This window comes from Cricetulus griseus, chromosome 8, assembly GCF_003668045.3.
Source record: "Cricetulus griseus strain 17A/GY chromosome 8, alternate assembly CriGri-PICRH-1.0, whole genome shotgun sequence".
Classification (NCBI taxonomy): domain Eukaryota; kingdom Metazoa; phylum Chordata; class Mammalia; order Rodentia; family Cricetidae; genus Cricetulus; species Cricetulus griseus.
The window spans coordinates 43106013-43119264 of record NC_048601.1 but is presented as its reverse complement, the minus strand read 5'-3'; the positions used below and the strand labels follow the sequence as shown (position 1 = coordinate 43119264).

The following is a 13252-nucleotide window of genomic DNA, read 5'->3' as shown; positions in this document are numbered from 1 at the left end:
GAGAACATTATCACTCCATTATACACATACATTTATATGATTACATGCAATTTTAAGTAAACAAAGTGATTTCTTGTCTCTTTAAAGCATTCTTAGTATTACTCATCCCTTTTTATTCCTTCTTTTGTGTAGCCTTTCCTCTCCCCTGCTTAAGTCACGTCCCACCCACCTCCGCTCTTCCCATTTTCTTCTTCACATCACCTTTGTCCTACTATGCTCCTTTAGAGCTCCTTTTACCACACTACATGGTCCCCTTTTATTCTCCTGGTTTCTGTGATTACTCCAGTTTTTACACTCACAGCTAACCATTCAGAACTTAAGAGAGGACGTGCGACATTTGTGTTTCTTGGTCTGTATTAACTGGTGCAGTATTGTATTTTCTAGTGCCATTTATCTGCAAAGGTCATGTTTTCATTTTTTTCTTTACAGCCCAAGAGAATTGTGTGTACTTACCACATGTTTGTTAATCCATTCATCAGTGGAGAGACATCAGTTGGTGGTTTCCATTTCCTCACTTCTATTACTAGAGCCTTAGTGAACATGTAGTGTCTATGGAGTAGGATGTTCAATAATCTGGACATAGCTAAGGGGAGTGGGACAAATGGATCATATGAAGATCTACTTTTAGCTTTTTGAGATTTCTTTACGTTGATTTCCAGGGGCTACATTAGTAGCAATCCCACCAACATTGAATAAGGGTTCCTCTTTCCCCACATCCATGCCAGCATTGGCTAGTTGTTTTCTTGACCATAGCCATTCTGACTGGGGTGAGATGAAAACTCATTGTTTTAATTTGCATTTCCCCAGTTGCTAAGGATATTGAACACATTTAAAGATATTTCTTAAACATTTTTAATTCTTTTGAGAACTCTGCTGGGGGGTGGGGGGGTGGCCTATTTTTAAATTGGGTTGTTTTCTTGATCCTTTGGGTTTTTTTTAAATCTATTTTTGATATTCTCCATCAGATGTATAGCTTTCAATAGTTCTCTACCACTTCTAGGGCTTCCTCTTCACTGGATTGAGTCTTTTGCTGTATAGAGGCCTTTTAGTTTTATGGTCCCATTTTTCAATTTTTGGCCTGAAGACCTTGTAGACATGACCATTTGGAATTGATTTTTTTGAGCAGGGTAATAGATAATGGATCTAATTTTATTCTTTTACATGTTGCCTTTTTATTGTGTATTTTTTTTGGCATCTTTGTCAATTATGGGACAACTAGTTATATGCACACATTTGGGTCTATTGTTTTGTTCCATTGATCTATATGATGTTACTGTTAATTTGGTGTTTTCTAATAAGATGTCTGCTTAGCTCTTTTTTTTGTTGTTGTTGTTGTTTTGAGACAGGGTTTCCCTGTGGCTTTGGAGGCTGTCCTGGAACTAGCTCTTGTAGACCAGGCTGGTCTCGAACTCACAGAGATCTGCCTGTCTCTGCCTCCCGAGTGCTGGGATTAAAGGTGTGCGCCACCACCACCCGGCCCCTGCTTAGATTTATTTATTTATTTATTTATTTATTTATTTATTTATTTATTTATTATGTATGCATGCAACATTCTGCTTCCATATATATCTGCACACCAGAAGAGGGCATCGGATCTCATAATGGATGGTTGTGCGCCACCATGTGGTTGCTGGGAATTGAACTCAGGACTTCTGGAAGAGCAGTCAGTGCTCTTAACCTCTGAGCCATCTCTCCAGCCCTCTGCTTAGCTTTTTATTCAGGTTGTATCTTTGCTATACTTTGTATTGTTTTGTGGGTTTTGTTTCTAGATATGTGAGGCAAATGCTGTGCCTTTTTTACATTCTTTGGTAGAATACTCTTCACTTTTAGGTTTGATTACTGATTGAATAAAGGTAGGGCCTTGGATTTAAATCAGAAAACATTTATTACGAACATTATTTCCTTTAAACATTTTCTAAATCTTATACTGATGGAAGAATGAAAGATTAGTGTTTGTGCTAAGAATGTGAGATTTGCTGAGTATGGTGGCACTTTTTGGTTTTTCGAGACAAGGGTTTCTCTGTGGCTTTGGAGGCTGTCCTGGAACTAGCTCTTGTAGACCAGGCTGGTCTCAAACTCACAGAGATCTGCCTGCCTCTGCCTCCCGAGTTCTGGGATTAAAGGCGTGCGCCACCACCGCCCAGCAGTGGCATATGTTTTTAATTGTAGAACTGGACAGGCAGAAGAGGCAGATACCTGAGTTTGAGGTCAGCCTGGTCTACAAAAGTGACAATTAAGTGTAGTTTATCTAATGAGAAACTACTATGATTTCTGTCAAATGTGTGTGGTACAGGGAAAATGTCATTATCATACACTAGCTGCATTACTGTAGGGTAGACTGTTGTATGAAAATGAAGACCCTGTGAATATTGGGTGTGAATCTGAAGCTTTGCAATTCTCTTCATAAGCCACACAAGTAGATTTTAATGAAAACACTGAAATCCAAAGATGTATTTTTTGACATAACATTTTCTCAGCATTTTTCACATCTAGTAACTTAAAACATTACACTTAACTGTGATTCTGGTGACTGCTAATAATTTTGTGAGCTCAACCCCTTTTTAAAATTTTATTTATTTTTATATGTGTGGTAGTTTTGCCTGCATTTATGTTCCAGTGAGACCAGGTATTGGATCCCCTGGGATTAGAGTTGCAGAAACTGTGATCTGCTATGTTAATATGGGTCCTGGGATCAAACCTGAGTCCTCTGGAAGAACAGCCAGTGCTCTTAACTGCCGAGGCATCTTTCTGGTTTCCTCAAAACTCTTTGTAAAATGAATATTGTTCCATGACTTTCAGTCTTTTATATTTGCTGTGATTAAGGGAAAACTACATTCTAGTAAAAGTGTTTGGTATAGTTAACCCCAAAATTCTTAACCAAAATAATAAAGTTTGACTAAATTTATAGGTTGCATATAAAGTTGTAGTAATGGAGCAGAGTCATATTTAAAATACTTTTGTATTAGGCTAATTTGTCATATTCTGTCCAGTAACAAAATGGTTTCTGATGTTCAGTAAAATTTTTGAGTGCAAAAGCCATGCTTGAGGAAACATTGTTTATAATTAATGTGACAGTTATTATTTGTGTTACCTCTGTTGTGAAGTTCAAATTGAGGGATCAGAATTTAGAATATTGCATCAATTTTTTTCCAGAATGAGTTTTGACACATTGTTTTCAGTGTTCTTTTATATTGATGTGAGTGACTCTTGCATTCATTCTCGGGACTCCACAAAGCTGTCACTGTGGAGTCACTTACACTTACACTGTAGTTTCTTATACTTATGACCTCAAACTACACAATTATTCTTTTGCAGTATCCCTTTTACTATTCAACGACTGTGTGAATTGCTAACAGATCCAAGAAGAAATTATACAGGAACAGACAAATTTCTCAGAGGAGTAGAAAAGGTATGTATTCTATTACAAGAATTAAAGTGAAACCTAATAGGTCCCAGAAAAGATAATGACGAGTTGTTTCATGACTATTTACTGATAAGCAAAGGGAGAAATAAGGCCCAAAAGGTCCCAGGCAACCATTATTTTGAGGAAAGCTGCTGTTCAATTATATTTTTAAGTGTTTAATTAATTTATTATTTGCTTTTGGTTTTCTGAGACAGGGTTTCTCTGTGTATAACCCCGACTGGCCTGGAACTTGCTCTGTAGACCAGGGTGGCCTCAAACCTAGAGTTCTGCCTCTGCCTCCAGATGTTGGAATTAAAGGCATCTGCCACCACTACCTGCCTTGTTTTTTATTTTACAAATGTTTTCTTTCTTTGTTAAGCATTTTTTTTTAAAGCCCATCAGAAAGATATGAGTGTTAGCAGTATATTGTAAATGTCATTGGAATTCTGGAATTCAGAGACACCGCAACCTTGGAAACTTGAATTTTAGTGACATTGAGAAGAAAGATCCAGTTCACATTATGGGTGGCAGGGTACTGCTGCTAAAGAAAGAACATTCTGGAGAATGAAAGTAACAGTACACAAAGGTGTCATAGTGTTTAAGAGATCACAACATTAAATCAGTGCTGGAAGGAGTAATTGGATCAACTAAATTTGAACAGATGCCTAATTCTTATGTGGTAGTTGGTCCTAAAGGCATAGTTGACATTAGAAGTTTTTGTTTTGAAATCAGTTCTTTTACTCTGGGACCAGGAGTCTTAAGACCATTAACTTTGGGATTTTCAGTAGTTCTTGGGTTGATTCTTTATGTTGTCTATTTGATGAGATTCTGAAGGGCAGGGCGCTGCAGGGTTCATCAGTACTTCGGCTCAAGGTCCTTTAGTAATTGTGTTTTGGAATTTTTTGATGAATAGGCAGGATATCACCGCCTGTGTTTGCCAGCTCAGTACTGTGAATTTTACAGTGTGTGAGCCAGGGATTTTTAAAAAAAAGAAGTGCTTTCTCTGGAATTGGGGTGATAGGGCTGTAAGGGAACCTTAAAAGTGCTCTTCTGCTAACGTTTCCATAGGAGGGAGCTTTGTCTCCTTGGGTTGAGTATTGCTTTATAGATAAGGAAGGAAGTTCATTACACTTGGATTAAATATCTGAATTCAAAATAGTTTTAGAAGAGAGACTGGGATTTGGCTCACACAAGCCATCACATTTGTTGGGGAATGCCACACCAGTTCGAGGACCAGAGTTGGGATCCCTAGAACCAACATAAGTGCTGGTGGATGTGCTGACTTGCGTGTAATGAATTCCAGCTTTGAAAGGTAGTGACAGAATCCACAGAACAAACTGGCTGTCGAGCTCTGGGTTTAATTGAGAGATCTTGTCTTGTTGAATGAGGGGGAAGAATGTTCAGGTCCTCCATGTGTAAGTGCATGCATAGGAAAATGGAAAATAAATTGGACTATAGTTCTAGATACACTATACATTGTCTGAATTGTAAAAAAAAAAAAAGGCACTAGGAAAAAGAAATTAAAAAACCAATATTCTCACCTGCATTATTGCTTAGTGAGTTTTCAGGAGTCATATGCTATTTATCTGTTTTAAATTATTGGAATTGTTCTTTCTATAAGAAAAGAAAATACTTCAACCACCTCTGGTAGTGTACAAGCCTTTAATCCCAGTATTTGGAAGTCAGAGGCAAGTCCATCTCTTGAATTGGCCAGTGTGGTCTATATAGTGAGTTCCAGGCCAACCAGGGCTTTATTGCCCAGGCCAATCCTGATACCTGTGTGGTGGAGAGTATACAATATAAATGATTAAGCAAGGCATAGTTTTTTGTGGGGGGGGGGGTTGTTTTGTTTTTGACCAGTTGCTTTCAGTTGGAGTAAAAGGGTAATTCTGAGTTTCAAAGGAGTTGTTAACATTGTGTTACTGTGCTTTTCTTTCACTCATTGAGTCACCAATTTTTGTTATTTCAGAATGTGATGGTTGTTAGCTGTGTTTGTCCTTCTTCAGAGTAAGTATATTTTTTCTGCTTTTGATATTAATTACTATATTCTAATTATTTTAATATGTTGTTAAAGTATTGTACGTTTATTTTGTGTGTAACTAAACATTGTGACTAACCGTTGTAAAAATCTACCACCTGGTCCTTGAGGTGTGGAATGTTGCCAGAATGCTGTAAAAGTATTTCCAGCAGAGTGATATGATTGAGACTGGTTAATTACTATACTTTTGGCCACCTAGATGTTTTTCTAGGGGTGGCAGGTAGGTTTGGAATAAGATATTTCATGGACAAGTATTACTAGTTGTCAGGATTTCTATACCAAATTTAGGACTTGGTTCCAGGCATCTGTTCAGCCATGGCACCATTAGTATTTAGGCCACATGTATAATTCTTTGTTGTGGGTGGGTGTCCTGGAGCATGTAAGTACACACATGAGCACACATGTGAGAGAAGGAGAGGAGACTGAGTACCCTGGGACATGTGAAGAGTGGGGAAAAGAGGCTGCTACTTCATAGATCCACTAGCTTAATCTTAAGTGCCATTTATTTCTTAGACAGTTTTGTTTTTAGAGTTCTTGACTTCATCTGTCTTGCTAAATTAGATACTGAGACAATCCCTTGATACTTCTTAGTAGAAAACCCAAAAAATTCAAATTGATTTCCTTTTGAATTGAATGTTTTGCTTTTTTGGTGAATATAAAGCTATCTGAAGAACATTCCAGGAGGTTCGAAAGCGAGTGTCATTGACTAATAGTTTTTTTTTTTTTTTTTTAAACACATACGTGCTAATTCCCCATTGTCTGTTTGAATTTGACAGCCCTGTTTCAAAATGACTTTTTTTTTTTTTTTTTAAAGACCCAGATTTTTCCTCTTTTAAAAATGTGGTTATTTTGCTTCCTATATGTGTTTTGGCTTGCCTGTATGGTGGATACCTTGTGCATGCCATAGACTTCAGAAGGGGGCACCAGCTCTTCGAGAATTGGAATTATGGATAATATGTGAGCCATTGTGTAGGTGCTGTGGGAACAGAACCCAGGTCCTCTAGAAGAGCAACCTGTGTGTTGAGCCATTTTTCCTGTCCTACAACCAAATTATTTACCAAAATTAAAGGAGTGAGCCATTCATAACCCCTCCCTCCTTCTTGCCCTCCCTTTATTGCTTTATTTCTTTTGTTTTGGGACAAGATCTCACTCTGGCCCTGGCTGTCCTGGAACTTGCTATATAATGCCTGCTGGCCTTGAACTCACAGAGTTCTGCTTGTCCCCCCCCCCCCTTTGTAATTAAAGTCATCATGCCCAGCTGAAGTGTTTTCTTTTATTACAGGAAGAACAACAGTTCTAATAGTTTAAATCGAATGAATGGTGTTATGTTTCCTGGAAACTCACCAAACTATACTGACAGGTGAGAATTTATTTTTTTTTTAAACTATACAGAATGTCCAAGTTTTCTGGTAGGTTTGAGTTAGCAGGTTCATTATACTCTTTTTAAATTGAACATGTTACAGGGAAGATACAAGATCTTGTATAACCTACCTAACATTGTAGGTTATACCAGCCTACATTTGCTTATCATGGCATCTGAAGGCCAAAATTAGAGCAAATACTTGTGATGTGTACTTTGGAATTTTTTCTAAAAATGGAAAATAACGTTCATTTATCTCATTATAGGTCTAATATAAATGGGCCTGGAACACCCAGGCCACTTAATCGACCAAAACTTTCTTTGTCAGCCCCCTTGACAACAAATGGTTTACCTGAGAGCACAGATAGCAAAGAGTCAGATCTGCAGCCAAGTGAAGAGAAAGCCCACAGGTTTGTATGTTTCACATTTAAAGAGAAGAGAAAGAAGTGCATAGAAATTTAATGTCTGTTAGTGGATTTTAGCACTATTTACAATTCACAAGGTACATGGACTGTCTGTATTTGTGGGTTCCGTCTCTGGGTTTGGTAGATTCAACCAGTAAAGGATCAAAATCAAAAGTAACTAGGAAAACAATTGCTTTTGTATTGGCCAGGTATAGACTTTGTCCCCCGTGCACATAGTGTTTATTTACTTGAATTAGGTATTCTGTCACCTAGCAGTGATTTAAATTATAAGGGAGGCTGTGTGCAAATACTGTACCTTTTATATATGGACTTCGAGGTCTTCAGATTTTGGTCCTGGAACTTCCATGGGTCCTGTGGGGTGACCCGTTTACTGTTCTGAGGGAAAGAACAGGCCTTAATGTGGCTGGCTGGGCTATGACTACTATGTCAGTACAGCTAGAGATGAATGTAGACAAGATTTTCTAGAATTTCCCAGAAAGGTAGAACTAGCCAAGTCAGTTCCAGTGGGAACATCCATGAAATGGTTCAGATTGCTTTTCGATGATTGTTCTGTGTTTTTCTCGGCACCAGTAGTTGTGTTTAATTTGATGGTGCAGTTTGTTAAGTATTTAAACTTACAGATGGGCATGTAGAGTATGACGAAAATAATTTTATTAATAACACTTTAAAAACCATCGGCAGTGACTCTCCAGCATCTGAACCAGAAGTTTCCTCACTGAGCCCTGTTAAAAATAAACATCCGGATGAAGATACTGTGGAGGCTGAGGGGCATGAGGTGAAAAGACTGCGCTTTGACATAGAAGACGAAGACCAAGAGACAGTTAGCCACACGGTGTCCAGTGAAGGCTCAGCTGGCACTGAGGAAGCTGAAGCAGCATCTTCCCCTCCGGAGAAGGACAGGGAAAGTCAAAGCAGGCAGCACTGTACAGACGAGGAGGAGGAGGAGGACGAGGAGGAGGAGGAAGAAGAGGAGGAAGAAGGTGAGAGGAGAGTTCCCGTGAGTACATTCAGTGGTGCTCCTCACAGTGCTGGTGTTGGGCTCTTGTCCTACCTGTGTGTGGTTGCCAAGTTTGAGTAGATACGATCTGTAGATAACAGTGTACGAAACTCAATTGGATGTGTTTGGAAAATAAAATTTAATTCCAGCTTTTGCTTATTTCTAGAATCTTTTATGACACCGAGAGAAATGGTCTCAGAGAAAAAAAATCAAGAAAAAGAATCTGATGACGCCTTAGCTGTGAATGAAGAGCCTTCAGAGGAGGGTACGCACATGGAGGACTCTGATGGGTCTCCAGCTCAGAGAGATCCTCACTCGGAACGGAGTGACATTGCAGGGGCTGTGAGTAGTGGTTCTGACTGCCCTGAGACAGAAGAGCCAGGAGGGACCACTTCCAGGAAAACGGGAGAAAGTGTCTCCGTGTCATCCATGGAAAATGATGAAACCACAGAAATGACAGATGAACCAATGGAACAAGACTTAACTACTTAGAAACATTTAGAGGCAGTATTTTACATACAGTTCTGGTTTTACACTGTATAAAACTTTTAAGTAATAAAGTGGACCTTTAGTTTTACAAGAGAAACAGGCTGTAAAATAAACTTAAGAATAAACCCTGAAAGAGTTGTGCGTCGAAGAGCTGTGAATACCGGCTCCTCTGGGTCCTGGTTATTGCTGATTTTCTTGTTTTGTTTGGGTTTTTGTTTGTTTTTTTCCTGGTGTACTCAAATCAGTGGTTTGTGTATAGATTTTTTTTTTAATTTTAGAATTAAAGTTTTTAAACTGGAAGATAATTATAATTTTGAAAACTTTTTAAAGATGATCACATTTGGTTTATACATACACAAGGGAGATTTTTGTCTTGTCTCTAGCGGTTTCCATATTTCAGTCATAGTTTGAACATGTTAACATGTGAATTATAGGGTTTCATGTGGTTTCAGATTTTATTGTTCAACTGTCCAATGGAAGTTTAAGTCATATATACATATATAGATTATTCTAAGGGGGATGTTATATTTTTCTGTTTCTATAAGAGATGACTACAGTGGATACTTTTTTATTGGTAATGACTGAGTTCACTTCCTTCAGAAGATACTTTGTTTCTCTTCTGAGTAATTTAGATAAAATCTGGCCCTGGAAAACCCTGGGAATCTTTAAGTCTATTCAAATACCAGGTTAAACACATTCCAACAGATCTGTGCAAACTAAAATTCTTTTGTATACTTCTAAGGTGCCTGAGGGGGAAAAAAAAACTTCATTATTTATGAGAAAATGTGCTTTATCTTGGGATTTGCGTAGGAGCTTTAGCTCACTGTTTGGTAGAAGGAGTGCTTAGGAGACTGACAGGAAACCATCTCAGAAGAGCCTGCAGGTCCCCTAACGTTTCACTTGCTTTTCTGAACATTGTGAACATCACACCTTTGTTTCTGAGTTATCCTGTATGCACATGGCACTGGTGTGAAAGAGCACTGTACTGGAAGAATAAGTAGATTACTTCAGTAATGTACCTGAGCTTTAGGGGTACACAGACCACCATGATTTGTACAACATTTTGAAGTGAATTAATATTTTTGAACATGCTTCTTAGACAGCCAGTGTTATATTTTTCAGATCAACACAAAGCACAATGGTTACTACTCTAAATATTTTCAAATTCACATATTTAAAGTCATGCAAGCTGCAACTTCCCTGTCAAAATTACTGGCTGCCAAATTTATACCTGTTTCTTCAGCTGTACCTTTTGATATTTAGAATTTTTAAATTTCTGTAAAGTAGATTTTGTAGACTGTAATGTGTTCACTGCCTTTGTGAAGCGGTATAATTGTATAATTTCGTGTGTAAACTGAATGCTTGGGCTTTCAATACAGTATTCATATAAAGCAATAAATATTAATGTTATGAAATATTCGAGTACATTTTTATCAAAATACAAAAGAATCCCTTTTTTTAGTTTCAGACACCTGAGGTACACAGATGGACTTATAGTAGGTGATGCAAACAGCATCTCACACTGTATCATAAGCTTTGGGGGATTTGGAGGGGAACCACAAAGTTTGCATTTTGACTACTTAATTGCTATGACTAAAAATACAAGATATTTGGCTCCATTTGTTCATAGAGTAATATACTACTGACTGATGACCTTCAGGTTCACAGCAGCCAGACAATATATGAGTCTAATAAAATTGAACGTTGATTTACTGTACCCAAGACGGGTGAAAATCAAATGTAATTTTTTAAAAAAAATTGGCAAAATGTTAAAATGAAGCAAATTTTGGATGTGACATTCATATGTAGTGGACCTGTTACTCTATTTTGTTGAGGGATTGCTAGTGAGAGCAGGTTTTAAACATTTTAGGTTTAGAAACAGGTTTTCCTTAGGATATTTATGAGATTGTTGTCAATAAACCTGTTCTCTAAGCTCCTGTGACCTTTGATAGTCTTTATTTGTGGTGCCATGGACCATTTGTAAACAAATCAGTTTGCTGCTGGTTAAAAGTTGAAGATTTAGCATCATGAATGGTGGTCTGTGGTTTTATTTGTAAACTTGCAATTGCTATCTTTGCAAGGGAAAATGTATTTCTTTATTAAATAAAGTACAATAATGGTGAATGTACCAAAATGACATCACTCAATTCTATGAGAGGTCTGCATTTTAATCTGTAGTTTAATAGTTTTAATATTTATTAGCTATTCCTATGTTGATCATAGATGAAAGTTTGTGCTGTTTATACAGATACATGTAGGATACTGGTGGAAGGTTTCTAGGGCAGCTGCAATACTCATCACATTGTGAAACCATGCTCAACAGGCTGTAAATGCCTTGCCCCCTTGGAAGCCCATTTCCACAGTATGGTTAGGTGCACTTACCACAGACGTTGTGCAAAGAAAGCATCATTTCTAACATGAACTGAGTCATATGTAGGTTTAAAAGGCAAGTTTTAGGCACATTTCCTTAATGTACCCAGCATAGTTCTATGAGAAGATCCAGGAGAATCAAGACTTGGATGACTGACGTAGCTGGCCCTCTGATTCTTACCTGTTTCTCCATTCCCAGCCCTGACATGCAATAGGGTGATGCTGATGAGAAAACAGTATACATGTGACTTGTTTTTGCTATTTCCCCCTTTTAAAAGGTGAACCTTTTTGAAAAATGTGCTTTCAGCTCTGAGAATGTGGCAGAACAGAAATGAATAGTGAGAATATATTTTGAGTGTTGATTAAGTTTAATCCACTTACTGTTTGTCACAACTACAGCCTTGCCCATGTGTGGTCAGAGCATTGGAGTTAGTCAGGGAGCTGTAACTTGTGGCTTTGGAAACCTATCCCAGAAGTCTTGGGTTGGAAAGTCTGGCTGGCCTGTTAGAGCATTGAGGTCCCAGTGTTTTATTTTGACAGTGTAGATAGGCATGTATTTATGCATTTGTAAAATCAATTTTTCAAATAATGTATGTAATGTACTAGTTTACTTAACGGTACTTGGGCAGAGCCTAAAGCTGCTGCGATGTTTGAATGTGAAAACTGTAATGAGAGGACGGGAAATGTACCTGCAGAGCCAAAGCAAATTATTTTGAGTAGTGTTTCAAATTGTCTTTTTGAGCAGGAGTTTCTTACAAAATGAAGGTCAGTTCTTGAGTTTTGTGCTAATCATGAGATGAATGGATGCAAAAAAGACCTTGTAATTTCATATGGAATTATGAAAATTAGTTTGACTGGGTTGTTGGCCTAACAAGGATGCTAGTATGTATTGGCTAGAGTACATATATTTCACATTTAAAAAATAATCCGGACACCAGAATTCTCTATTTCAACCTGGAGCCTAGATCACTTTGCCAAATAAATGTATTATTTTCATAATGCAATAAAATGTAAAATAGAAGAATGTCTTCATGTGTGGAATTACTTTATTTACTATTCTAGCACACCTGCCTCTCCCCATTTTCCCTCAGTTGAGGGTCAGCAGGGAGGAAGCTTAATGCTTGACCTAAGTGAGGGTGCCAGCAGGGAGAATGCAGAGTTGCATGGACAGTGGGGGTCTTGCTAGGCGTGTGCAGATTCTCTGTTGGCATGACTTGGAGATAGTTTACATGCATTGATATGTGTGTTGGTAATCATTTGAGAAACCCCACCTTGAGGCACCTGCATGGTAAGTGATTGTCTGGAGAGGGGGTTTACAGTTCCTTTGTGGCTTTACACAAAGTGTTATGGATAGGATGTGTGAGTCAGGGTTTCCTGCTTCTCATTCCTGGTCGACCTTGTGACTAGTCTCCATTAAAAGTTAGCTGCTAAGTGATGCAGCCAGTACGGAATCGAGGACTAGTAATTTAAGTGGAGTTAAGTGTACTAGCAGGAACCGGTCGTTCTCTGGCTACTTTCCTGTGTAAGGTGAAGATAGTGAAACCGGCTTTAGTTTTAGAGTTTATGGTCTTTGGGTTCGTCACTACTCAGAAGTGAGTGAGTAGTGAAGTATACTTTTGAATGTTTTATGATTAAATTTAATCCTGGGTTCGATTTGCAGCGGCCACATGGTGGTTGTAACTGCATTCCCAGGGGTTCTGATATCCTCCTCTGGGCTTCTCGAGTTCTGCAAGCATGTGGTAGACTAACACGCAATCACACAAAACATCTATACACACAAAAAGATAATTAGAAATGAGATATTTGAATCTTTGGCATCGAGGTCTGGAAGACCTGCCCTGCCAAGCCCGTCAGATGTGTGGTGTGGTCCTCTCAAGCCCCTCTCACCCTCCAGTTTCTGAGTAGTGTACACCCCAAAGTCGGGGGTGAGAGTGGGGGGGGGGGAGGTCATTTACATCCAGTAACGGCACAGGTAAATCCGGTTGCTGTTTCTGTCCCACTGCTCTTGTCTCCATCTCCCTCAGTCCCACCCCTCCCCTCCAGCCGGTGCTCTCCCATGGAGCCCAGCACCCCAGCAAAAGTCTTGATCCCCTGGGTTTGACTCCTGCCACTTGTTGCCATGGTAATCCCCAAACCAGAGGACAACCTGTTAGGAAGCACAACAGGCTCT

The 13252-nt window shown here is 38.6% G+C and overlaps 1 protein-coding gene across 1 annotated transcript in view; it reads left to right on the top strand.

Moving 5' to 3' along the window:
• Ppp4r2 (protein phosphatase 4 regulatory subunit 2) overlaps window positions 1-10644 on the top strand; it is a 42660-nt gene extending 32016 nt beyond the window's left edge. The window contains exons 4-9 of the mRNA XM_027428977.2: window positions 3316-3409; window positions 5373-5410; window positions 6724-6801; window positions 7068-7211; window positions 7908-8206; window positions 8390-10644. Of these exons, the coding sequence (XP_027284778.1) occupies window positions 3316-3409; window positions 5373-5410; window positions 6724-6801; window positions 7068-7211; window positions 7908-8206; window positions 8390-8715 (979 nt within the window). The 3' untranslated portion in view covers window positions 8716-10644. The remainder of the gene's footprint in view (window positions 1-3315; window positions 3410-5372; window positions 5411-6723; window positions 6802-7067; window positions 7212-7907; window positions 8207-8389) is intronic.
• Window positions 10645-13252: the final 2608 nt, after the last annotated feature.